The sequence below is a fragment of the Electrophorus electricus genome, chromosome 4 (assembly GCF_013358815.1).
Source record: "Electrophorus electricus isolate fEleEle1 chromosome 4, fEleEle1.pri, whole genome shotgun sequence".
Classification (NCBI taxonomy): domain Eukaryota; kingdom Metazoa; phylum Chordata; class Actinopteri; order Gymnotiformes; family Gymnotidae; genus Electrophorus; species Electrophorus electricus.
In genome coordinates, this window is record NC_049538.1 from 3,133,299 (window position 1) to 3,156,367 (window position 23,069).

Genomic DNA, 23,069 nt, shown 5'->3' on the forward strand with positions numbered 1-23,069 from the left:
TCCAAGCACTGCGGTGTGGGGTATGTAACATAAAGTTGCAGGTTCTGATCACACACGTTTTTAATGGATAACAACTCCACCCCCGTTTGATTCAAATACTGTTGTTTCAAACTTCCGCATCTACATTTGTATAACCGAGGTACTTTCGTGAGAATATTCAGGGTTTTCATCTAATCCTAACCCAAATAAGTTAGCTTCATCATAACATCATTCGCTGTAAGGCAACGGTATTGAAGCCCATTCTTTACTTGTGTTATGAGGACAACAATCGAGTGTACTGTGATCGCCACCTAGTGGTCGTCACTAATCCGCATCAAACGCCATGAGTTTCTCCATGACTCTCTATTCGTGTTAAACATCCAACATATGTAACTAGTAAAAACAGGAAGAGTGACTGAAGTCGAAATTCCGAATTAGGTTCCATCAAATTAAAACACAGATATGAAAAGTCCTGACTCTGTAAGAATACTACATTACCCACGATGCGTTTAAATAAACAGGAACTACGTAAGGAGCAACCACGGAGTTCAAAACTAGAGTACGGCTGATTTGGACGCCTGCAACACAGACGTACTGTGTGCATAGACCTTATAACCTTATGGGTCGTTTTTTTAGACTGCGAACGACTATTAAAATGAACATGTTCTGAGCTGTTTTATTTCCTTCGGTAGAGTCTGTAGCGGGTGGACTCGCCAGCTATCTAAAATTAGCTTAGCTAAGTTAGCTGCGGTCTTCCCGTCGCTAAGCACCCGGGAGTCTGGACGATTCTCGTGTGAAGAGAACCGTAGCTAGCTAGTGATATTACCGTGGCTGTGTGTTCAACTTTGCTGGCTTTAATGTTGTTTTATTTTTAAGCGAAGCGGACACACATGACCACATAAGCAGAGTTATCAGAAGGCTACGCTGCGGTTGCCAATGGCGACGTGGACGCAGGTTAGCTAGCTAGGCTAACTCCTCAGCTCAGTCAGCGATGACTGATTTATCCAGGGCTGGTGTCCTGTGCCACTCTGTGTTAGATATGGTGCGTTCAGCGATGACTGTGATTTATCCAGGGCTGGTGTCCTGTGCCACCCTGTGCTAGATATGGTGAGTTCAGCGATGACTGTGATTTATCCAGGGCTGGTGTCCTGTGCCACTCTGTGTTAGATATGGTGCGTTCAGCGATGACTGTGATTTATCCAGGGCTGGTGTCCTGTGCCACTCTGTGTTAGATATGGTGCGTTCAGCGATGACTGTGATTTATCCAGGGCTGGTGTCCTGTGCCACCCTGTGCTAGATATGGTGAGTTCAGCGATGACTGTGATTTATCCAGGGCTGGTGTCCTGTGCCACTCTGTGTTAGATATGGTGCGTTCAGCGATGACTGTGATTTATCCAGGGCTGGTGTCCTGTGCCACTCTGTGTTAGATATGGTGAGTTCAGCGATGACTGTGATTTATCCAGGGCTGGTGTCCTGTGCCACCCTGTGCTAGATATGGTGAGTTCAGCGATGACTGTGATTTATCCAGGGCTGGTGTCCTGTGCCACTCTGTGTTAGATATGGTGCGTTCAGCGATGACTGTGATTTATCCAGGGCTGGTGTCCTGTGCCACTCTGTGTTAGATATGGTGAGTTCAGCGATGACTGTGATTTATCCAGGGCTGGTGTCCTGTGCCACTCTGTGCTAGATATGGTGAGTTCAGCGATGACTGTGATTTATCCAGGGCTGGTGTCCTGTGCCACTCTGTGTTAGATATGGTGCGTTCAGCGATGACTGTGATTTATCCAGGGCTGGTGTCCTGTGCCACTCTGTGTTAGATATGGTGCGTTCAGCGATGACTGTGATTTATCCAGGGCTGGTGTCCTGTGCCACTCTGTGCTAGATATGGTGAGTTCAGCGATGACTGTGATTTATCCAGGGCTGGTGTCCTGTGCCACTCTGTGCTAGATATGGTGAGTTCAGCGATGACTGTGATTTATCCAGGGCTGGTGTCCTGTGCCACCCTGTGCTAGATATGGTGAGTTCAGCGATGACTGTGATTTATCCAGGGCTGGTGTCCTGTGCCACTCTGTGCTAGATATGGTGAGTTCAGCGATGACTGTGATTTATCCAGGGCTGGTGTCCTGTGCCACCCTGTGCTAGATATGGTGAGTTCAGCGATGACTGTGATTTATCCAGGGCTGGTGTCCTGTGCCACCCTGTGCTAGATATGGTGAGTTCAGCGATGACTGTGATTTATCCAGGGCTGGTGTCCTGTGCCACCCTGTGTTAGATATGGTGAGTTCAGCGATGACTGTGATTTATCCAGGGCTGGTGTCCTGTGCCACACTGTGCTAGATATGGTGTGTTTAGCGATGACTGTGATTTATCCAGGGCTGGTGTCCTGTGCCACTCTGTGCTAGATATGGTGAGTTCAGCGATGACTGTGATTTATCCAGGGCTGGTGTCCTGTGCCACCCTGTGCTAGATATGGTGAGTTCAGCGATGACTGTGATTTATCCAGGGCTGGTGTCCTGTGCCACCCTGTGCTAGATATGGTGTGTTTAGCGATGACTGTGATTTATCCAGGGCTGGTGTCCTGTGCCACCCTGTGCTAGATACGGCGAGTCACAGCTTTTTTTTTTTTTTGGTTTACCTGTGCAAATGCATGCTTGTGAAAGCCATATGGCTAATATAATAGTTATTTAGCCTGTTGTTGATCATGTATATCCAGTGTAACGCCAGCTAGCGGAATGGGTTAGCGAGCTGGTAACGGCAAGGATTTCGGTGGTAGGTTGAAATCTTTGGCTCAAATTGTCCAAACCTTTTCTTTTTGTCGACTGCTTTAGGCTTCAAAACAGAAGAAGGGCTTAAGGGGTACGTGCCTGGTCTTTAACCTGCAGTATACAGAAGACACTCATTCAACCGTGTTCAGTCAAACACTTGTCTGTTTTAGGCACAATTGATGATGTTCTGGGGGACCTCTTGGGCGACGGAAGTGATGGTATGACAGTGTTTTTAATAATATACTTTGAAATTGTGCAATTCAGTCCATTAGGACTTGATATCTTGGGTCTGAAAATAGATGCAAAACTACAACCTTTTCAAGGAAAACTCAGAAAACCTTTCTCTCTTCGCCACCCAGACCCCCCCGTGAGGAGCAGGTCTTCCGGTGGAGGAGCAGGCGGAGATCCAGGTGTGCCGCCATCACGTGGCAGGAAAGGGTGAGCAGTGTTCCCGCTTCCGTGCGGTGTCGAGGCGGCGCCCTGATGGCGAACGCTGGAATTCACCAATCGCTGTCTGTCGTGTCAAACCCACCCAGGTCGCTACTGGAGAACGAGTTCTTCAGCAAACTGGCAGAGGAAGCTGAGGAAGAGGATGAGGTGGGAACTGTTTTTCTGTTAATTCCGTAGTTGAGGTGCATTGATTTTAGCATTATCAATGTTTTGCACGCATGGTCTGCAAGTTTACTGACAGTGATGACTGTTTATAGGATAAATGAACACCGGCCAAAATAAAGGTCAACTGAGAAGCTGACTGTTTGTGCTGTTCTGCCTGCAGGGCTCCGACGTTTCCGAGGCCGACCCCAAGGCACTGTTAGACACCATGAAGGTGGAGCGTTCATTGCTGTTTCATCCCTGAGGTTCTGAGGGTTGAATTTAGGAGAGAATTATTTCCTTAAACCTAACTATACCCTTTCCTCACCTCAGACTGGCTCTTCTTGACCCAAGTGGGTCTGGGTATTTGAATACATTTTTGTGTTTGTGTGTGTGTGTGTGTGTGTGTGTGTTTCCTTCCATGTCCAGGACATAGATGACATGGACGCTGACCTTTTCGGCTACCAGAGAAAGTCGAGAGCGGCCCTGACTAAACCCGACTCAGCCCTGATTAAACCCAACTCAGCCCCAGCTCAGAGCCGAGCCCCTGCACCTGGATCGGTGAAACGGGGAGCAGCTGACCCAGGTGAGGCGGCCAGACCTAGCCGTGGGTTTGACCTGTCGCCCGTACCCTTCACGCAGCCGCTCAGTACTCTTCTGTATCTCCGTGGGGGGGCACGCTATTTGGCAGAGCTCCCACTCTGCATCTCCACTTGTGTCTTCCTGCAAATCTGGAAGGCCCAGGGCTGGAGGAGAGGAAGCCCCGCTCTGCTCCGGCTGCCGCCGTCCGAGGATACAGGAAGTTCAGTTTCGTGGGTGAGCCTGTCCACCTCACACCGTAACCCTAGCAACTGCTACCCTTCAGTTTATGTAAGCGGTAAACAGGCCTAGTAAGAAGCCAAGCTCAGAGAAGTTTAGCCTTACAGTCTAAACACTGCTGCAGAAGTCCTGTAGTATCTTCGTGTGTCCTGTGCAGACTGTCAGGTGCGCACAGGAGTAGATGGTGAGTACGTGCGACTAAACGCTCTGGTCTTACACAGACGACATGCGTGATGACCTGGGTGGCCTTCTGGACGGCCTGGACCCGGGGGTGTCTAAGAGCGTTCTGTCAGGGCAAGAAGAACCCATGTCCCCACCTTCTCTCACTGTGCAGAAGCAGGAGCAGCTAGGTCAGTACAAACATCAGGACACGTTTGGTCCAGTTTCTGCAAAGCACTGGCCGAGTCAAGCTCCGTAAAACACTGACTTAACAACATTCCAGTCTGCATGATGCCTGCACTTTACCTTCGCCTTTTTGAGGCAACATAAATGTGGAAGTGTGCTTTAGAGAGTTGTCCGAATGCATTTCTGATCGATGGGGCAGCCCTGTGTATTTCTGCTTGGGGACCTCAGTAGCTCAGTGGTTGAGGTACTTGTCTAGTAATCAGAAGGTTGCTGGTTCAAGTTGCCACTGTTGGGCCCCTGAGCAAGACCCTTAACCCTCAATTGCTCAAGTTGTGCTCAGTCATAATTGTAAGTCGCGTCGTTTTCTGATTGGGTGTTGTGTAGTTGATAGGGCAGTCCTGTGTGTTTCTGATTGGGTGTTGTGTTTCTCTGGCCCAGCACCTAAGAAGCGGGACGAACTGACCTTCGATGATGATGACCAAAATGACCTGATGGATGCACTGGGGTTCAGTGACACTCCGAAGGACAGTGGACTCGTCGTGAAGAGAGAGAGGTGTAGTGTATAGATCTGTAAAAATCTCTTATTCTGTGAAAACTACCGAAAGCAGATTTGCAGTGGTTGTGACCGTTTGTTTTTGTATTTTTCTTCCTCTGACCCTGGACGTCTCCATGTGTACTGTCAAAAAAATAAATTAATTAAAAAAAGAGAGGAAAAAATGCAAAACTGAAAAGGCATCTGAAACGAGTGTGAACCAACCTCGCCAATGCTGAGCGGACTGTGGAGGGCACAGTTCTTATAGCTAACACGATCTTAACCCAGCAATCTCGTTCCCAAACTGTAACGATATTCGCTCTCCCCGAGTAGTGAGGCCCCTGGAAGGCCGCGCACCAGACTGGACGAGATCCTGGGCATTGGGACATCTCTGCAGCTACTGCAGAGACCTGCCACGGGAGAGAAGAAGGACCCAGCCCAGCCCGAGAGAGTGCCGCCCGCCCAGAAACCGCCACGGAGGGGGTCAGCTGACAGAGGTAGTTTCTGACTACCAGTCCAAGATTTCCAGGTTCCAGCTGACGGAGGTCATTTATTAGCACTGTGTGCTAGCGTGAAGTCATTTCTTAGCACTGTGTTATATTCTGCCTGGCTGTTCTGTTGTCTAGCTTAATGCTTGGTTTCTGTAACTTATTCTTACTCAAGAAGCACTAATATTTGAATTGTGGGAATTGGGGTTCATTTTATTTACTCTAATTGGGGTGACATGTCATTCAGGTTCAGTTAACAGCAGATGTGTCTGTCACTCTTCTCCCCACACACACACACGCACGCACACACACGCACGCACACACACTCACACACACACACTCACACACACACACACACACGCACACCCAACCCCCCGGCGCAGACGTCAGCGAGGAAGACTTCACCTTCGGCTTGTACCAGCCCACAGTGGGATCCGCCCCAGAGGGGCACCAGAGCCGCAGACAGTCCGTCCGGTGAGGAAACACAGTCCTGCCACACCGCGCCCGCCGAGGCTTTTGTTTACACTTTACTGTTTGTTTTCACTTATTGCATAAGTGCAAATGTGATTAAAAAATCTGCTTGACAATAAAAAAGTGATATAAATCCGTGTCTCAATGGAGATATTTGTGTGTAACCCAAACATTTCTGCACAGTTGTATATTTTGCAGAAATATTTTGAATAAATACATTTCTGGTTTATAAGCTCAGGGGTCATTTTGGGACAGCCATTATGGTGTTTCAGTAACCTTGGTTAAAAAATGTGTGGTACTGTGTTGAGTATCCGTGTGTGTCCTCACCCAGATTCTCCATGGAGGACGTCAGCTCTCCTTCTCCAGAGCACAGACCCAAACCCTCCGTCCAGGCCGGCCGAGCCGCATCCGACTGGCTGGGCCTGAAGAAGGAGGACGAGGAAGGGCAGACGCACGGCGCCAAGGAGCCCGCCGGAGTCCCGGAGAGCCAGAAGCCTCCACCCTCTCCACCCCGTGGTCGGGCAGCACCACCCGCAAGGGCCACCTCCTCCGCCCAGGGGCCCGGGGAGGGGGAGGAGGAGGAGGAAGACTGGCTAGCAGGGGCTCTGAGTAAGAGCAGAGCTCAGGGGGCGGGGCGATCGGACGACAGGCTTGGAGAGGAGGCCAACCTGGCCTCGCTCCGCAGGTAGACCTGGAGGGAGGGATGGATGGATGGGAGCATTGGACGTACTTTTTAAAAAATTCATTAATTAATTTTTTTATGCGTTTTGTCAGCAGACGGAACACCACCGTGACTCCACGCGAGAGACAGGAGGACATGAGCGCCCCCCGCAGATCACCCAGGTACCGCAGGCCCTCGGCGTGCGGCTGAACAAACGAACAAATGAGTCAAATGAACGTGACTGACCTGGAAATGCAGGTGCTGTGTTTGTTGCACCCTTTGATCCCGATGCCTGGGACCGAAAGCTTGTTTATGAGGCACTCACCTTTAACCTAGGACCTGCTGGTCAGGCATCAGCATGTTAATCAAAAGAATATGAAAGGAAATCAGATAGTGTACATTTAAAAGTTTGGTTTTAACTGCAGTTTAGCTCTGATGCCTGATGGTTTTAAATAAATTAGTTTGAAATATCCTGTTTGAGTTGTGTCTTCTCTCAGCAGCGAGCCTCTGGCTGTGTCTGGCAGACAGCAGGGGCGCACACCTACGTCAGGACCCAGCCCAGGATCCCGGCATACGCCCGCCACGCCCACGTCCGAGCTACGGGAACTGAACCACCTCAGTCAGCAGTCGCCTGGCAAGAGCTTGGCCAATCACACGGCCTCGGTCAGCTACACAGGTCTCTGCAGTCAATGAAATGCATTTAGAGTACAGCTACCCCGTTATCCCGTTACCCTGCACGGTGCTGTGGACTCACGGCGGCTCTGGCTTGAGGCGATGCAGGCTGACAGAGCTGGAAATTAGCGTTTCCGTGGTCTTTGATGCATTTGTGTCTGTAGGTTTTTTAAGTGTAAACTGAAGGGCTGTTGTTTGTGGCTTTTTTCCCTCTCTCTCTGTTTCAGAGACCCAGCAGAGACCTGGGGCAGACACTACCGTACCTGTCCAGCAGGAGGGGCTGTCTTCCACTCTGCCACCAGTGAGTCTGTCTGCAGACATGCTGCAGCTCCTGCTGAAACAGCAGGTAAACGTGATCACAACGCACAGCTGACCGCACAGCACACAACACACACCTCCGTGCACACCTAAAACACACCTGACCACACAGCACACTGACATAATCAGAGCCAGGCTTTTCTTTGATTACCAGCCAGTTATCACCAGCAAATCACTATGAGAATCAAACACACTGAAAATGTGTGTGTGTGTGTGTGTGTGTGTGTGTGTGTGGCAGCTGACCCAGACTCAGCAGTGGGGGTTGGGAGCTTCTCTGGAGCTGGGCTCGCTACAGAAGAGAGACACACAGCAGCAGTCTGTAGACATAGCGTCACTACAGGCTACGATCACACAGCTGCAGGGACAGGTAAACTCAAACGCAGAATAACATTTACGGCATTTGACAGAAGCTCTTATATAGAACGACTTACAAAAGTGCTTTGTCATTTACTCATAGAATACATCCTAGCCAGTACAGTAGGTTAGAGTCCATACCGATGAACTAAAATACTGTAGAAATACAGGGATCAGTGTTGATGCCTAAAAGTGTAAAATAAGTATACGCTCTGTAACAGACAACGATCAGTGCATTAAACAATAAGCAGAGTTTCAGTTAGTCAGCATCAGTGTAATAAACAATACCCTACAATTAGTATTAGAGTTAGTCAACAGCACACAGTTGTACCACCAGCAGCAGCATCCTGTGTGGCAGGTGAAAAGTCTTCAGATGGAAAAGGAGCAGCTCCAGAAGCTGTTGGACAGTGTCCAGCAGAGACACACACAGGATACAGAGCTGATGGAGAACGCCCACAGGTACTGCACGCAGAAAACACGCACACACACTCGCACACACTCGCACGCACGCGCTCACACTCGCGCTCACACACGCACACACACACGCGCGAACACACACGCGCGCGCACACACTCGCGCACGCACGCACGCGCTCACGCTCACACTCGCACACACGCGCGCACACACACGAGCGCGCACACACTCGCGCATGTGCTCACACTCGCACTCACACGCGCGCACACACGCGAGCGCACGTGCGCACACACGCACGCACACGAGCGCACGCACGCGCATACGCGCACTCACGCACGCGCACACACACACGCGCACTCACGCACGCGCACACGCACACACACTCAGCGATCTGGTCCTTCTCCCGTGTCAGAGCCCATGTGAAGCTCCTGGAGGAGTCGGCGTCCCAGCGGGAGGCGCGGGTGCAGCTGGAGAGCCAGGCCCTGGCAGCGCGGCTGGCAGAGCAGGAGAGGGCCGTCCTCCTGGAGCAGCACCAGCGCCAGCTGGCCCAGTGCCAGCTGGACCGGGACCGGCAGGTGGAGCGACTCCGAGACCTCCAGAGGTACAACGCTGACCTCCTCTCCCCACGGCATGCCGGGATAGCCGCGTTCACACAGCTCTGCAGTACAAATGTGCAGGGACCTGTGCTGTGGTTTAAAACTCAACAGAGTACAGACAACCAGACTGAACTGTCACTGGGATCCCTGTAAGAACCCTTGATGGTTCAAGGCTGCTGAATAGTGCTGCTATTGTGTGTGTGTGTGTGTGTGTGTGTGTGCGTGTGCGTGTGTGTGTGTGCGTGCGTGCGTGCGTGCTGGGGTGGGTGGTAGGAAGTCTATACTGGAGATGAAGGAAGATTATGAGGAGCAGCTGCAGAGACTCCAGAAACTGAAGGATGAGGAGATTGATGCAGTAACCAGTGCTACCTCGCAGACAAGGTACTGCACTCTATACACACACACACACACACACTCACTCACTCTCTCTCTCTCTCTCTCTCACACGCACACACACACAGACTCTACCTCAGACCATCAACACAAACGTCCTCACAGATTTGGATACTGCAGAACTGTCTCATACTGTGGTGAGATCTATACACACACACACCTCTGCTGCTCTCTCAAAAAACCATGTGGGTGTGTGTGGGTGTGTAAGCGTGAAGTACGATGAAGTTTACGATAAACAGTAAATGCCAGGGTGGATGTGTGTATGCGTGCCCAGGTCTCTGGCAGCACTGATCGAGCACATGGAGCAGTTCTCCCGCAAGCTGGGTGATCTAGCGTGTCGGGTGGAGAGCACCCATGAGAACACAGCGCAGGGCCTGGCGCTGGGAGCCCGACACAGGGACGAACAGCTGAGAGGTACCCGCTCCACCACAGCCCTGCTGGGGCTCACTGACCTCAGAACAGCACTGGAGACCTCACACTTAGTCATCTGCTCTTCAGAATGCAATGATGGTGGACACGTGTGTGTGTGTGTGTGTGTGTGTGTGTGTGTGTGTGCGTGTGTGTTCACGCGTCCTCTGTCTCTCTCAGTACTCCAGGAGCATCTGTCCCAGCAGCAGAGTGAGATGGCCGAGGAGAGAATCAGACTGAAAGAGGTCATAGCCAAGATGGAAACACAGCTTGCCGAACAGCAGAGAGCCCTCCAGCAGGTGTGTGAGTGGGTTTCTACAGGGATTAAGCACCGACAAGTCCAAATGGGTTCGTTCACCTTCTGTACCAGGGATGTGTCTGGTCTCAAAGGACCATAGCAGTGTACAGTTTAGTGTAAATCTGATGTGCTAGTCACTTCCCTGCAGCGTAACTGTGTGTGTGTGTAGGAACGCTGGCGAGTCACGGCAGAGCAGGCTAAAGCTGAGTCAGCATTAAGAGGACTGGAAGAGGAGAGACGTACCATGACTCAGCGCATCACCATGGAGAGAGAAGAACTGGAGAGGGCCAAGGTGACGCACACACAACAACCACAGAGCGTCTGCTCATACCTGATTGCATTTGCTAGAGGTCCCCTGACCTTTGTTTGTGTTCAGCAGCTCAGAGTGCCTGGACACCTGACCTCTCTCTCTCTCTCTCTCCTTCTCTCTCTCTCTCTCTCTCTCTCTCTCTCTCTCTCTCTCCTTCTCTCTCTCTCTCTCTCTCTCTCTCTCCTTCTCTCTCTCCTCTCTCTCTCTCTCTCTCCGTCCTCAGAGTTCTTTGCTGGAGGAGCAGCAGGCGGTGATGCAGCACTGTGCTGTGGAGCGGAGGAGACTCGCCACCGAGTGGACGCAGTTCCACGCGCAGGAGAAACTCCGTCAGGAGCGGGTGGAGCGAGAGGCTAACCGTGCCGTGGAGAGGGATGCACAAAGAGAGGGCTCCATCTTCAGCGTGGCACAGGTATACACACACACACACACAGAGGGCTCCATCTTCAGCGTGGCACAGGTACACACACACACACACACACACACACACAGAGGGCTCCATCTTCAGCGTGGCACAAGTACACACACACACACACACACACAGATGGCTCCATCTTCAGCGTGGCACAGGTACACAGACACACACAGAGGGCTCCATCTTCAGCGTGGCACAGGTACACACACACACACACAGAGGGCTCCATCTTCAGCGTGGCACAGGTACACACACACACACACAGAGGGCTCCATCTTCAGCGTGGCACAGGTACACACACACACACACAGAGGGCTCCATCTTCAGCGTGGCACAGGTACACACACACACACAGAGGGCTCCATCTTCAGCGTGGCACAGGTACACACACACACACACACACACAGATGGCTCCATCTTCAGCGTGGCACAGGTATACACACACACACACACACACACACACACACACAGAGGGCTCCATCTTCAGCGTGGCACAGGTATACACACACACACACACACACACAGATGGCTCCATCTTCAGCATGGCACAGGTACACACACACACACACACAGAGGGCTCCATCTTCAGCGTGGCACAGGTATACACACACACACACACACACACACACACAGATGGCTCCATCTTCAGCGTGGCACAGGTACACACACACACACACACACACACACACACACACACACACACACACACACACAGAGGGCTCCATCTTCAGCGTGGCACAGGTATACACACACACACACACACACACACACAGATGGCTCCATCTTCAGCGTGGCACAAGTACACACACACACACACAGAGGGCTCCATCTTCAGCGTGGCACAGGTATACACACACACACACACACAGAGGGCTCCATCTTCAGCGTGGCACAGGTATATACACACACACACACACACACACAGATGGCTCCATCTTCAGCGTGGCACAGGTACACACACACACACACACACACACACACAGAGGGCTCCATCTTCAGCGTAGTGCAGATACATACAAACTCCTCGCACATGCACAAACTCATCCATCTTCAAACATGGCACATACAAGGTAATGCATGTCATATGTGTTAGAAAACACTTCTAGTTACATATTTCTAAGTCTAAGAGGAAACCTAGTCCTAAACTCACACTCGGTAACTCAAAAATAAAATATATTTTATTTACCAAAAATAAATAATTTTGCTCTTTTGTAATAAGCAGGTTATTTTGCACATAAACACAATCAATTTTCAATTAACTTTACCCATAATTACACAAAAAAAGTTTTTTTGTTTTTTTTTTTATTGGTGTTTTCAGCTGTTTAAAGTCTTTCCCCCAAATCTTGAGATTTATCCTGAATATCTCAAGTCCAGCTCTGACACATCTGTCTGCTTGTGTGTGTGTGTTTCAGGAGCAGGCCGAGATGACCCTCCGCGCTGGCCAGCTGCAGCAGAAGGAGGAGACTTTGCAGAGGGAGCGAGAGAACCTGGACAAGCTGAGAGAGGATCTGGAGCAAGAGAAAGGCCAGCTGAGCACGGCGGCCCTGCGTCTCCAAACCCGCGCGCAGGAAGTGGAGAGCTTCAGCAAGGTCTCGCCCCGCCGCGCCTGCCCGAGAACAAGACGGGCCGGGACACTTTTCAAACCCAAGTGTTTCTTTAGCGTCGCATTATTAAGCGAACAGCAGTTTCTTCTGCATTGCTGTGGAGGTACTTACAGAGCCAAGCAGCCAGCCTTCGTATGGAGAACGTCCGCCTAACGTTGCCAGTCCACTGTTTTACAGACCCGGTTGTGTTCACAGATGCAGTGTTGTCATTAATAACTAGCGTCTGAGCGGTCACTCTGGTAACTGTTGTGTGTAGCGAGCATCTAAGCGGTCACTCTGGCAATTGTGTGTAGCGAGCGTCTGAGCGGTCACTGTGGCAACTGTTGTGTGTAGCGAGCGTCTGAGCGGTCACTGTGGCAACTGTTGTGTGTAGCGAGCGTCTGAGCGGTCACTCTGGCAACTGTTGTGTGTAGCGAGCGTCTGAGCGGTCACTCTGGCAATTGTGTGTAGCGAGCGTCTGAGCGGTCACTGTGGCAACTGTTGTGTGTAGCGAGCGTCTGAGCGGTCACTGTGGCAACTGTTGTGTGTAGCGAGCGTCTGAGCGGTCACTGTGGCAACTGTTGTGTGTAGCGAGCGTCTGAGCGGTCACTCTGGCAACTGTTGTGTGTAGCGAGCGTCTGAGCGGTCACTCTGGCAATTGTGTGTAGCGAGCGTCTGAGCGGTCACTGTGGCAACTGTTGTGTGTAGCGAGCGTCTGAGCGGTCACTGTGGCAACTGTTGTGTGTAGCGAGCGTCTGAGCGGTCACTGTGGCAACTGTTGTGTGTAGCGAGCGTCTGAACGGTCACTGTGGCAACTGTTGTGTGTAGCGAGCGTCTGAGCGGTCACTGTGGCAACTGTTGTGTGTAGCGAGCGTCTGAGCGGTCACTGTGGCAACTGTTGTGTGTAGCGAGCGTCTGAGCGGTATGAAGAGGGTGAACGGGCACTGCAGGAGGCCAGACAGGTGGAGGCCGAACACCAGGCTCGTCTACGCGCCATCCATGCCGAGAGGGAGCGTCTCAGGAAGCAGGAGCACAGCCTACAGCAGGTGAGGTTCCATCCGCACAACCAGGGAAAAGGACGGACGTCGTTACATCCGCCAACAGCTCCCACACACGCCATGAATGGTTTAGGAAGACACTTCTTCAGCATTCTCCACCCCAGAAGCCATGTGTTGGTTGTACAATATTGAACGTCCACTCCAAATGACCTTCTGCACAGAGCAGCGTAATAGTTTGGACGTTACACTTTACACAGAGTTGACATATTTAGTAAGTAAAAAGGCTTCAAGGAGGTAGTGGCTTTGTAATTACTGGTTTGTGTTGCAGGAACGTATGACAATGACCGATCACCTTAAAGAAGTGGAGAAAAGACACAGCCTTCCCATCAATCCCTTCTCTCTCTCTTCTGCACCTTTAATAAGAGGTGTGTGTACACACACACACACACACACACGCACACACACACACACACAGTCTCCAGCTCACCTTCAGTAGATGAGTGTAGGACTCAAACACACTACAGTATTTGTGAGTGTTGTACAATGTACAGTATACACCCCTTCTGTTGCACTACACACACGCATTCACACAAAACACTCAGTAAAAACATTTTTGCTTTTTGGCGTTGTCATCCAAAAGAACACATTTAGTTGCAACACCTCACCACTTTGGCTCAGGTTAAAATCAGCATCGTGGCTTTTGCTTCAGTGATTCCTAAAAGTCTCTTTCCCTTTGCAGACGTCTCTCCAGCGTTTGCGAGCTCTCGGCTGGATGCTCCTGTATCTGCTCCAGCAGTAAACACCAGCTCCAGTGGTTTCTCTCCAGAGCTGCAGGCCACACTGGCCCTGCTCCAGCACACGGCAGAGAAGGTACGGACCTCAAACACACACACACACACACACACACACACACACACACACACACACGCGCGCGCGCAACAGAGAAGGTACGGACCTCGCCCCACTCACACGCGCGCGACAGAAGGTACGGACCTCGCCCCACACACACACACGCACGCATGCACACGACAGAGAAGGTACGGACCTCGCCCCACACACACACACACACGCACACGACAGAGAAGGTACGGACCTCGCCCCACACACACACAACAGAGAAGGTACGGACCTCGCCCCACACACACACACACACACACACAACAGAGAAGGTACGGACCTCGCCCCACTCACACGCGCGCGACAGAAGGTACGGACCTCGCCTCACACACACACACACACACACACACACACACAACAGAGAAGGTACGGACCTCGCCCCACTCACACGCGCGCGACAGAAGGTACGGACCTCGCCTCACACACACACACACACACACGACAGAGAAGGTACGGACCTCGCCCCACACACACGACAGAGAAGGTACGGACCTCGCCCCACACACACGACAGAGAAGGTACGGACCTCGCCCCACACACACACGACAGAGAAGGTACGGACCTCGCCCCACACACACGACAGAGAAGGTACGGACCTCGCCCCACACACACACACACGCACACGACAGAGAAGGTACGGACCTCGCCCCACACACACACACACAACAGAGAAGGTACGGACCTCGCCCCACACACACACACGCACGACAGAGAAGGTACGGACCTCGCCCCACACACACACGACAGAGAAGGTACGGACCTCGCCCCACACACACACACACGACAGAGAAGGTACGGACCTCGCCCCACACACACACACACGACAGAGAAGGTACGGACCTCGCCCCACACACACACACACGACAGAGAAGGTACGGACCTCGCCCCACACACACACACACGACAGAGAAGGTACGGACCTCGCCCCACACACACACACACGACAGAGAAGGTACGGACCTCGCCCCACACACACACGACAAGAGAAGGTACGGACCTCGCCCCACACACACACGACAGAGAAGGTACGGACCTCGCCCCACACACACACGACAGAGAAGGTACGGACCTCGCCCCACACACACGACAGAGAAGGTACGGCCCTCGCCCCACACACACACACACGACAGAGATGGTACGGACCTCGCCCCACACACACACACACGACAGAGATGGTACGGACCTCGCCCCCCACACACACACCCACACAACAGAGGAGGTACGGACATCACCACACACACACGCCAGAGAAGGTGCAGGCCTCACCCCATGGTCCCAAACTCCTATGCATCCTCCCAGATATCACTACACACCTTTTTAACCCGTTTCTACTATACAGTACAAACTTATATTCTTGTTTCCACTTCAGATTAAGCATTTTAAAGAGAATGCTACGAAGTTTACATAATGAGCATATGAAAATATGTGAAGATGAAGTTTTATTTAGTAAAGCACCCTGCTTGTTTAAATAATTCATTTCCAAAGTAAAACATCTGTGACACTGTAGTATTTTGGGAAGTTAAATGGACAAATTCTAGATTTGCTGTTCAGACATTTAATGCCCAGTATCTTGATCTTCTGTAAATCTGCATTTAAGGTTCACGTTAATTCCTAGTTACTAATCAAAGGCTTTCTAGCAGGACATTAATATACAGGAACTGATCCTCTCAAGACCAGAGCTTAACTGCTGTGTACTCTGCCTCTTTAATGCAGGACCGAGACTTCCTTCAGGACGAGCAGTTCTTCCTGGAGACGCTAAAGAAAGCCCCCTACAACACTGCCTTTCACACACCATGACACCACCTCTAGTGCCATGCCTTTATTTAGGACAATTTTACATACAAAAATAAAGCATAATCCAACATCTCCAGCCCCTGGCATTTCTTTGGTTCACAGCCACCCACGTTGGTCACCGTGGAGATGCTCACCTTCCTGACCTGAAAGGAGAACAGTGCGCGTGTAAGCATGCGGTGTTGGGCATCCTGAGTGAATGAATAAACGTTAAGAGCAGCCTCAGGTTACCATGACTCCACACCATTATGTCAGACAGGGATAACTTTGTATCATCACTGGCTTCGGGCACAATGCCTACACCCCGATAACAGGTGGGATATCCGTACCTAGTCCGCGAGCATCCGCCGCCACCTCGGCCAGGCCACCGCTCCCGTGATCACCTGCAACGACAACGTCGGTCAGCCACGCGGCGCGGTGACGCGCAAAAGCGCGTGCCCGCGGGGCATTCCTCAGACTCGCTTGGCTTCGACCATCGTCAGTTATCGCATCAGACGGCACTTCCTATGCGCTTTCATCGCGGGAACGTTATGCATTCAGAAATGTTGAGGGAGCAACTGATGCGTACCATTTCTGCCGTGTTTGACGCAAACCACAGGTCAAGGTCATCGAGCATCTGACCGCCTGTAACAAAAGAAAAAAAAACCGCTTTGGGCGATTCGCATAATCATACCAGTCAATAGCAGCAAACGGCAGCACTTGCCATAAAATTACTGAAAAATAAGACGCAGATCCTACTATAATCAACGTTAGCTACCGTGATACTCACGAGCTGTTAACGAGCTATGGTAGTTACACGCGACTTACCGCATGCAGATCCTGCCGCGTGACGGACCACGTGCGCCGCTTCACACCGGAGCCGCCGTGACGCGTACGCACGCTCAGCGGCTTTCTAACCTCCAAGTGAACGCGAGCCGCTCCATCGCCTTCCCCTCCCTAAAGCGCGCCGGGCTTCACGCGGCATTTCCCTCCCGCGCAGGCCTTCCAGCCGCGGCTCGCGCGCCAACCCAGACGCCTCTCCCCCACCGCTGCACAGGCGGAAAGAGCCGCGCGCTGCCGACGTCCGCACTTATAATCGTTTGGGCGTCATACAACACGTGACTTCCGACAGGAGGAGGATCCAGCTGACCGTCGTTATTTTATGACTGCGCGACTTTTAGAATTTCATTCATTTATTGAGTCTGTTGTTTGTATCAATAATACAAAAAATAATAATTTTAAAAAACGGTTCAAATATGTCATGCATTAGATGTTCCGCTGCAACGGGCTGTCGATGCAGAAACGTGTCCATTACACAGGCATTAGCTGGGAACACTATCTGCGTAGTCCTTCTCTTCTACCTTTGCAGTACCGTCTGCCGGGTGATTTGTACTCCTGTCCAGCTCCCGCCAAGTCTGCAGAAAGACTTCCGTCACATACATACACTCGCACTCACTCCACTGCACCAGTGGACAGGACATATGTGCTTGTACACTTCGCCAATCAATGCATTGTGCCCTTGTGTGTAACACTTCCCAACTGCAGTAGTTAATAAAGCAGCACGTGGAATCCCTACTGGAGTATAATGGCGGGAAGGAACATCTGAGGGCTCACACTCGCGTGGTACCCTGAGACCTGCTGTAAACAGTCTGATCGCAGGAGGGACGAAAAGACAAATAAGACAGGTTAAGAATTTCTGTTTTGCTCCACATTCACAGATGTTGGGTCCCTTAATGGGTCTGGGTGAATTTGGTTCCTTACATTAAGACTAGTGTACACATCACTGGAGGCCCTGGACTGTGGATCCAGACGTGCGTATGAGTCATCTGTGGCATCGGTGCCGACATTCTACGTGGAAGAAAAGCGCAGAACAGTGGGACAGGACCAGAGCTTTGGATCTCCGCCACCCTCTGTGCTTAAATGCCGTTGTATGCTGCTCCACCACTCCTGTAGCTACGGTGCTACCTGGTGGCCGGGATGGATAATGACGCGCACTATTGCCTTAGCTCAAATACCTTTTTTCTTTCTTTTTCACTTGATGTTGTCTTCTTCTTCCTCTTCCTGCTCCCAGACAAGAAATAACAACAGGTAAACATTCATTACCACGCCGAATGTTGCCTCATTCGACATGTAATGTAACGACAGTCTTAAGTTACTATTTGTCTAATTCATTGTGGACTATGAAAATAAAAGTGTCCCTTTTAAAAGGTCTGCATATTTCCATGATCCAGTAATGGCCATTTATTGGATAATCAGATACAGAATTCGACTGTGACGGTGAGAACCATTTGGACAAAAGGTTTTAAACAGAGACAGGAACTTCCTCCTTGCAGTCCCTCACCTCATCCACAGACCGGCGAAGAGAACAGCTACACCCAGAGCTCCACAGCATCCGCCGATTCCGGCAGCTACGGCCAAAGCTGTGGGACACTCCTCTTCGAGATCCCCCCAAAAAGATGACCGCAGCACAAACATGGCACAGAACAACGACATGCATCACCTTTAACCCTGCGGGTGTTTTTACCAGGCCTTCTACTGTCCGTCATGAACTGGACCTAAAATCTGAGTGGCCGGTTCGGCGCAGCTCACCTTTATGCATCACAGACCACGCAAGTCGCGCAGAGTGATGGCCGATGCTGTTCTGAGCCTCACAGTAGTACTGAGAAATGTCTTCTTCGAGGATGTTGGCAATCCTGAAGCTCCGTCCAAATGCCACTGGGGAGGTGTGGCCTTCTTTAAACCAGAGGTAGTCTTGTACAGGGGGGTTGGCTTCAGCGTCGCATGTCATAGTCACCGATACCGAGACCACCTTTGGGGAACCTAGAAAAGATGGTGGACAGGAGATGAGAAATAAGATTAAAGGATTGAGAGGGAACATGAACACTCTGGGATGACCCTCTGAGGATCTAGAAGAAGAATAGAGGCCTGTTTGGGTTTTTTTTTTTGCACAGTTAGACCACAATTTAGTAATTAGACCACGATTTAGTTCATTAGTCTTTAGGAACATTATCATGCTTCCAGAAACTCACAGCTCTGTCCTGATCAGGTTTTAATTAATCTATTAATTAATTAATTAAATCAGTCAAGTTTTTATTAATCAATGAATTAGTGAACAAATGACTCAAAGGGTCAAAAAGCACTCTAAAGGGGATCGTAGGGGTGGTGAGGTGAAAACTGAGGCTGTATGGAATAATGAGCAAAAATAATGAGTGTCGGATGAAATGTTCCCATGTTTCGTCCTTATGGTCCAATCCTAGCTTGAGTTCATGCTGCCCCTCATTTCTGTCCTCTTATTTTTGACTCAAAGTACACAGCAATCGCAACGCCACTTAGCTGTACTGTTACAACTCCTGAGAGTATTAATCAAACTGTACACCTAAAGGTGCTGGAAGAATACTGATCTTGGGGCAGTCATAATTACAGTGATTATATGTGTGTGAGGGGGCTATAGTGTGTAGAACAGTGATTTGGGGTCAGTCATAAAGGAAATGACTTTAAAAATACCGATCTGAGGTCAGATCCTATAGGGAGTGTGTGACTTTTGGGACTGATCTGTGGTCAGTGGTGAACGCGTGTGCACGGTCCACGTCATAATGCAAATGCTCGCGTGGAAGATGTCGGATTAGTCGTGTCACAATAAAAGTGACTGTGCTGCTTTTAATCCAAAACGCTAAAGTGCGCTTACGTGAAATGGTAAGAGTCTCGTTAGCATACGCCTCCCTGTGTTCGCCGCTGGCGTGGCACACGTATTCACCACCATCCTCCGCACCCACATTGCTTATGTGGTAATGCGCTCCCTGGGCCACAGCTGTGCTGCCCTTGTACCAAGTGTACTTCACAGTCCCTTTGCTGGTGCTGTTACAGAACAGAGTCACCGAACTGCCTTCTGCTACCTCACTAGAGGGTCTGATGGACACGGACGCCTGCATTGGAGCACCTGGAAGAAAAGGAAAAACCTCGTTACCGAGACACGGAGACGTCGCTCTGAGGTTGCAGAAACAAAAGTAGAGACCTGTGTCATTTTTTGCCCAGGTAGACCACGAGTCAGTAAATTTAGTCCCAAGGAACCGTACCTCTGTGTACACACAGAAGTTCACGTTTTAATTAGTCAGTGAATTAATGAACAAATGAATGTGTTCTTACATCTGACATTGAGAGTGACAGGAAGAGAGGTTTCAACATATCCTGTTACACCGCAGGTGTAGGTGCCAGAATCCTGGCCGCTGACGGAGGCCAGCTGGATTTGGCTGGTGGTGTAGGGTAAACGTAAGCCATTTTGGAACCAGAGGAATCTGTCCGCCATTTCTTCCAGAAATCTGCAGCGGATCAGTGAACACCTCAAACTCACATCAGTTCCCTCTTTCACTCCCCCTTCCGAGTCCTGGCTGCCCGGTACTGTCAGGAGAGGAGGACGGAATTACATCAGTTATAAGCAATCCGATAGAACAGCGCCTCCCAGTCCAGTCAAGCAATCGAAAGTGTACTGTGAGTTTGGACAGAACAAAGGGACGGGGACTGTCGGGGAGATAACCTCTGATCTGCGGTTCTGTTCTCCTGCACTAGATGTGCAGCCGAATAGACAGAAGGTACAGCAGACATGAATGTGAGGAAGCACAGTCGACGTGACTTACACACGACAAGCTCAACTCTGGCTAACGACACCGATTTCCGCTGATACCTGCAAGACAAATAAATCAGTGTGTCAGTAAAGTACACATTCGGTTAGCAATGCGGCCGAACAGCCTTCATATGTCTGCACCTTATTAAAGTGTGACAAAACGCTTACATTTACACTCTTCACATATCTTGGGTGTTGAGGGGCGTGGATTCATTTACGACTCATAACCTCTGTATGTTGTGTAGTTAATAAATGGCACATGAATTTAACTAAACTACTCTCACACACCTTCTGTTCTGCTCTTCACAATAAATGTCTAGAAGGAGAAGCACAGCTTGCGGGGGGGTGAATACACACACATGACCAAATCCAACCATGACATGGTTGCTATCTGCAGTAAAATGATGAATCTAAGCAGCCGTTTTAAACGAACACTTTGTTTGTATCAGGAGAAGTAGCCACGAGAGTCACATTGCTTTTCTCACCAGCAGCGTTTTCTCCATATATCCCATTCGGAATCGGAGGGTTTCTGTAGCAAAGCTGTTGGAGGTGAAGGACAACAGAAATAAACATGTCACACACCAGTGAACAGACAGAAGTACCAGTCACCTAAAACATCTAGAAACGACTGGATGTGTAAACGACTACGTCTAACTTTTCAGGCCAGGTAACAGACTCACCTGGCATGACAAGCAGAAAGAGCAAACACAGAGGAGGATGCTTTCTGAGTGACAGCATCGCCCTGAGATGAACGCCTGCTTCAGACAGTCAGACACCAGCGCGGAGCTGCTGAACAGTTTAGAGGAAACAATCTTACAGTTATCTTACAGTGATCCCATCACAGTGTTGATCAGCAGTGTCAGTTGTTCTTTCACAAACAAGTCTGTCTAAACTTCTGTACTTGTAATAGTAAACAACATTAAATCATACAACATTCTGAGACAAGAAACTGTTATCAGTTGATTAGGGTAATGTGGGTATTTAATTACATTTCTTTTGTTATCAGTTGATTAGAGTAATGAACAGAGATGAGCGAGATTTATTATGGGCAAATCCAAAATCAGAGTCGTTAAGGCAGTCCAGGGTCATAGAGCCGACATGGAGAGTACGAGGATACATGATAACAAAACAAACACACGGAGGCAAACAGCGGAAGCAAGCTAAGACTAAGGAAAACTCAGGGCTAAGAAACACGGAGTACAAACCAACGCAATCGCAAAAACACAACCAATCAAATGAACCACAAAACACTCGGATCCAGACAGGGTTTAAATACACGAACTTAATACTAGAAACGATGGGCAGGTGTGGAAACTGAAACGAGAGGAGGCGAAAACGAAACCATGGAACGGAACTAAAAACACAGACAGGGAAAACACGGAACCCGGAACACGGGGGACTAATTGTGACAATTATCCCAGGAAGGGAGGGAGGAGTCACATGGCCAGGTTCATTACTAAGTAATTAAAGAGGCCTATGAAGCCTGAGGCAGTAGCAATATAAAGTTTTGGTTAAAACGAAATTCGTGCAGCTGTTTTTCTCTGTAGTTCTTTTTCTTTTTCTTCTGGATGCTTTATTATTTGATTTCCCCTTTTCATATATCCACTTACGTCACAACAATAGAAGTTGACCAAGAAGTCGGTTTACAACATGAGTTTCACTAGACTTCTGCTTTTAAAGTAACCTTGTTAAAATATTCTATTCCCACAGAACAACTTAAAAGCAATAAAGTATTTTTTTTATTATTTAAAAGTACAGATGTTTAAAACATCAGTAATCGTTGACTGTTCTTTTCCCTACCTCCCTAGTGTCTTATAGTGAAGCTGTTTAGAAAATGTACATCTAGAGAGAAAGACCGAAAAGATTATCAGCAATAAAATTATTCGAAAGATGAATTCGTTTAAAAAAAAAACAAAACAAAAAAAAAACCTCTTAATGTAGGCCTGCTCATATATGTGAGTTAAAACAAGTCTTACCGCAGGAGAGTGGAACTTGATCAGCGACTGTGTACGAGAAAAGCCGGCACGTAGGGAAATGCCCGAGCTTCCTCTGGACACATGTCCACATCAGCCCATAAACACGCGCGCAGACATCACCGTGCGGCCAGTGCTCCGGCTGTGCGCGGATATTTTAACGCAGCCGGGACGTCCGCAACAAGGCCAGGGCTGATTCCGTGTTACCGGTGGCATTTAATGATGAAGACCAACTTGCTTTAGACACAGATGTGCAGGTGCCAAGTCGTTAACGGTGGACACTGAAACGGGCTTGGTTTAAAAGACCTGCAGTCAATAAAGGAACCAAATCGCTCGAGCGAGTCTCTTCATGAATATCCCCACAAACGTGGATCGATTTGTCTTTCGTTTAAGACCGTTGTTTC

General features: G+C 49.9%; 2 protein-coding genes and 2 non-coding genes across 17 annotated transcripts; 1 reads left to right on the forward strand and 3 right to left on the reverse strand.

The window, feature by feature from the left end:
- The first annotated feature begins 525 nt into the window (after nucleotides 1-525).
- LOC113580755 (fas-binding factor 1 homolog) lies at nucleotides 526-16,200 on the forward strand. 9 transcript variants are annotated; one of them, XM_035525525.1, is made up of 29 exons: nucleotides 526-2,256; nucleotides 2,808-2,835; nucleotides 2,915-2,962; nucleotides 3,104-3,182; nucleotides 3,281-3,341; nucleotides 3,520-3,570; nucleotides 3,765-3,921; nucleotides 4,065-4,151; nucleotides 4,376-4,504; nucleotides 4,938-5,052; nucleotides 5,365-5,528; nucleotides 5,903-5,993; nucleotides 6,322-6,675; nucleotides 6,765-6,833; nucleotides 7,149-7,327; nucleotides 7,551-7,669; nucleotides 7,880-8,008; nucleotides 8,354-8,454; nucleotides 8,822-9,010; nucleotides 9,279-9,386; nucleotides 9,673-9,812; nucleotides 9,987-10,105; nucleotides 10,274-10,396; nucleotides 10,638-10,823; nucleotides 12,239-12,415; nucleotides 13,318-13,455; nucleotides 13,736-13,832; nucleotides 14,147-14,277; nucleotides 16,018-16,200. In XM_035525525.1, the coding sequence occupies exons 1-29, from the start codon at nucleotides 2,254-2,256 to the stop codon at nucleotides 16,099-16,101; spliced, it is 3,456 nt and encodes a 1,151-aa protein (XP_035381418.1). In that variant the 5' UTR covers nucleotides 526-2,253; the 3' UTR covers nucleotides 16,102-16,200. The 9 variants fall into 9 exon arrangements, with proteins under 9 accessions (XP_035381418.1, XP_035381419.1, XP_035381417.1 ...); XM_035525526.1 differs by having other exon boundaries at nucleotides 526-1,086; XM_035525524.1 differs by lacking the exon at nucleotides 526-2,256 and adding an exon at nucleotides 2,336-2,516.
- LOC113580756 (B-cell receptor CD22-like) lies at nucleotides 16,087-22,764 on the reverse strand. Of its 6 annotated transcripts, XM_027015496.2 has the most exons (15): nucleotides 22,669-22,764; nucleotides 21,373-21,481; nucleotides 21,178-21,232; nucleotides 20,706-20,752; nucleotides 20,218-20,469; nucleotides 19,760-20,011; nucleotides 18,664-18,894; nucleotides 18,416-18,509; nucleotides 18,090-18,135; nucleotides 17,836-17,922; nucleotides 17,651-17,723; nucleotides 16,903-17,489; nucleotides 16,664-16,719; nucleotides 16,425-16,478; nucleotides 16,087-16,241 (listed from the first exon to the last, which is right to left on the reverse strand). In XM_027015496.2, the coding sequence occupies exons 2-11, from the start codon at nucleotides 21,428-21,430 to the stop codon at nucleotides 17,685-17,687; spliced, it is 1,161 nt and encodes a 386-aa protein (XP_026871297.2). In that variant the 5' UTR covers nucleotides 21,431-21,481; nucleotides 22,669-22,764; the 3' UTR covers nucleotides 16,087-16,241; nucleotides 16,425-16,478; nucleotides 16,664-16,719; nucleotides 16,903-17,489; nucleotides 17,651-17,684. The 6 variants fall into 6 exon arrangements, with proteins under 6 accessions (XP_026871297.2, XP_026871296.2, XP_026871294.2 ...); XM_027015495.2 differs by having other exon boundaries at nucleotides 16,903-17,723; XM_027015493.2 differs by lacking the exons at nucleotides 16,087-16,241; nucleotides 16,425-16,478; nucleotides 16,664-16,719; nucleotides 16,903-17,489; nucleotides 17,651-17,723 and having other exon boundaries at nucleotides 17,734-17,922; nucleotides 21,373-21,478.
- LOC113580759 lies at nucleotides 16,311-16,382 on the reverse strand. The gene has a single exon (XR_003410997.1). It is a non-coding gene; the product is annotated as a small nucleolar RNA R38 (small nucleolar RNA).
- Nucleotides 16,546-16,620, reverse strand: LOC113580760. Its single transcript, XR_003410998.1, has one exon. It is a non-coding gene; the product is annotated as a small nucleolar RNA SNORD49 (small nucleolar RNA).
- Nucleotides 22,765-23,069: the final 305 nt, after the last annotated feature.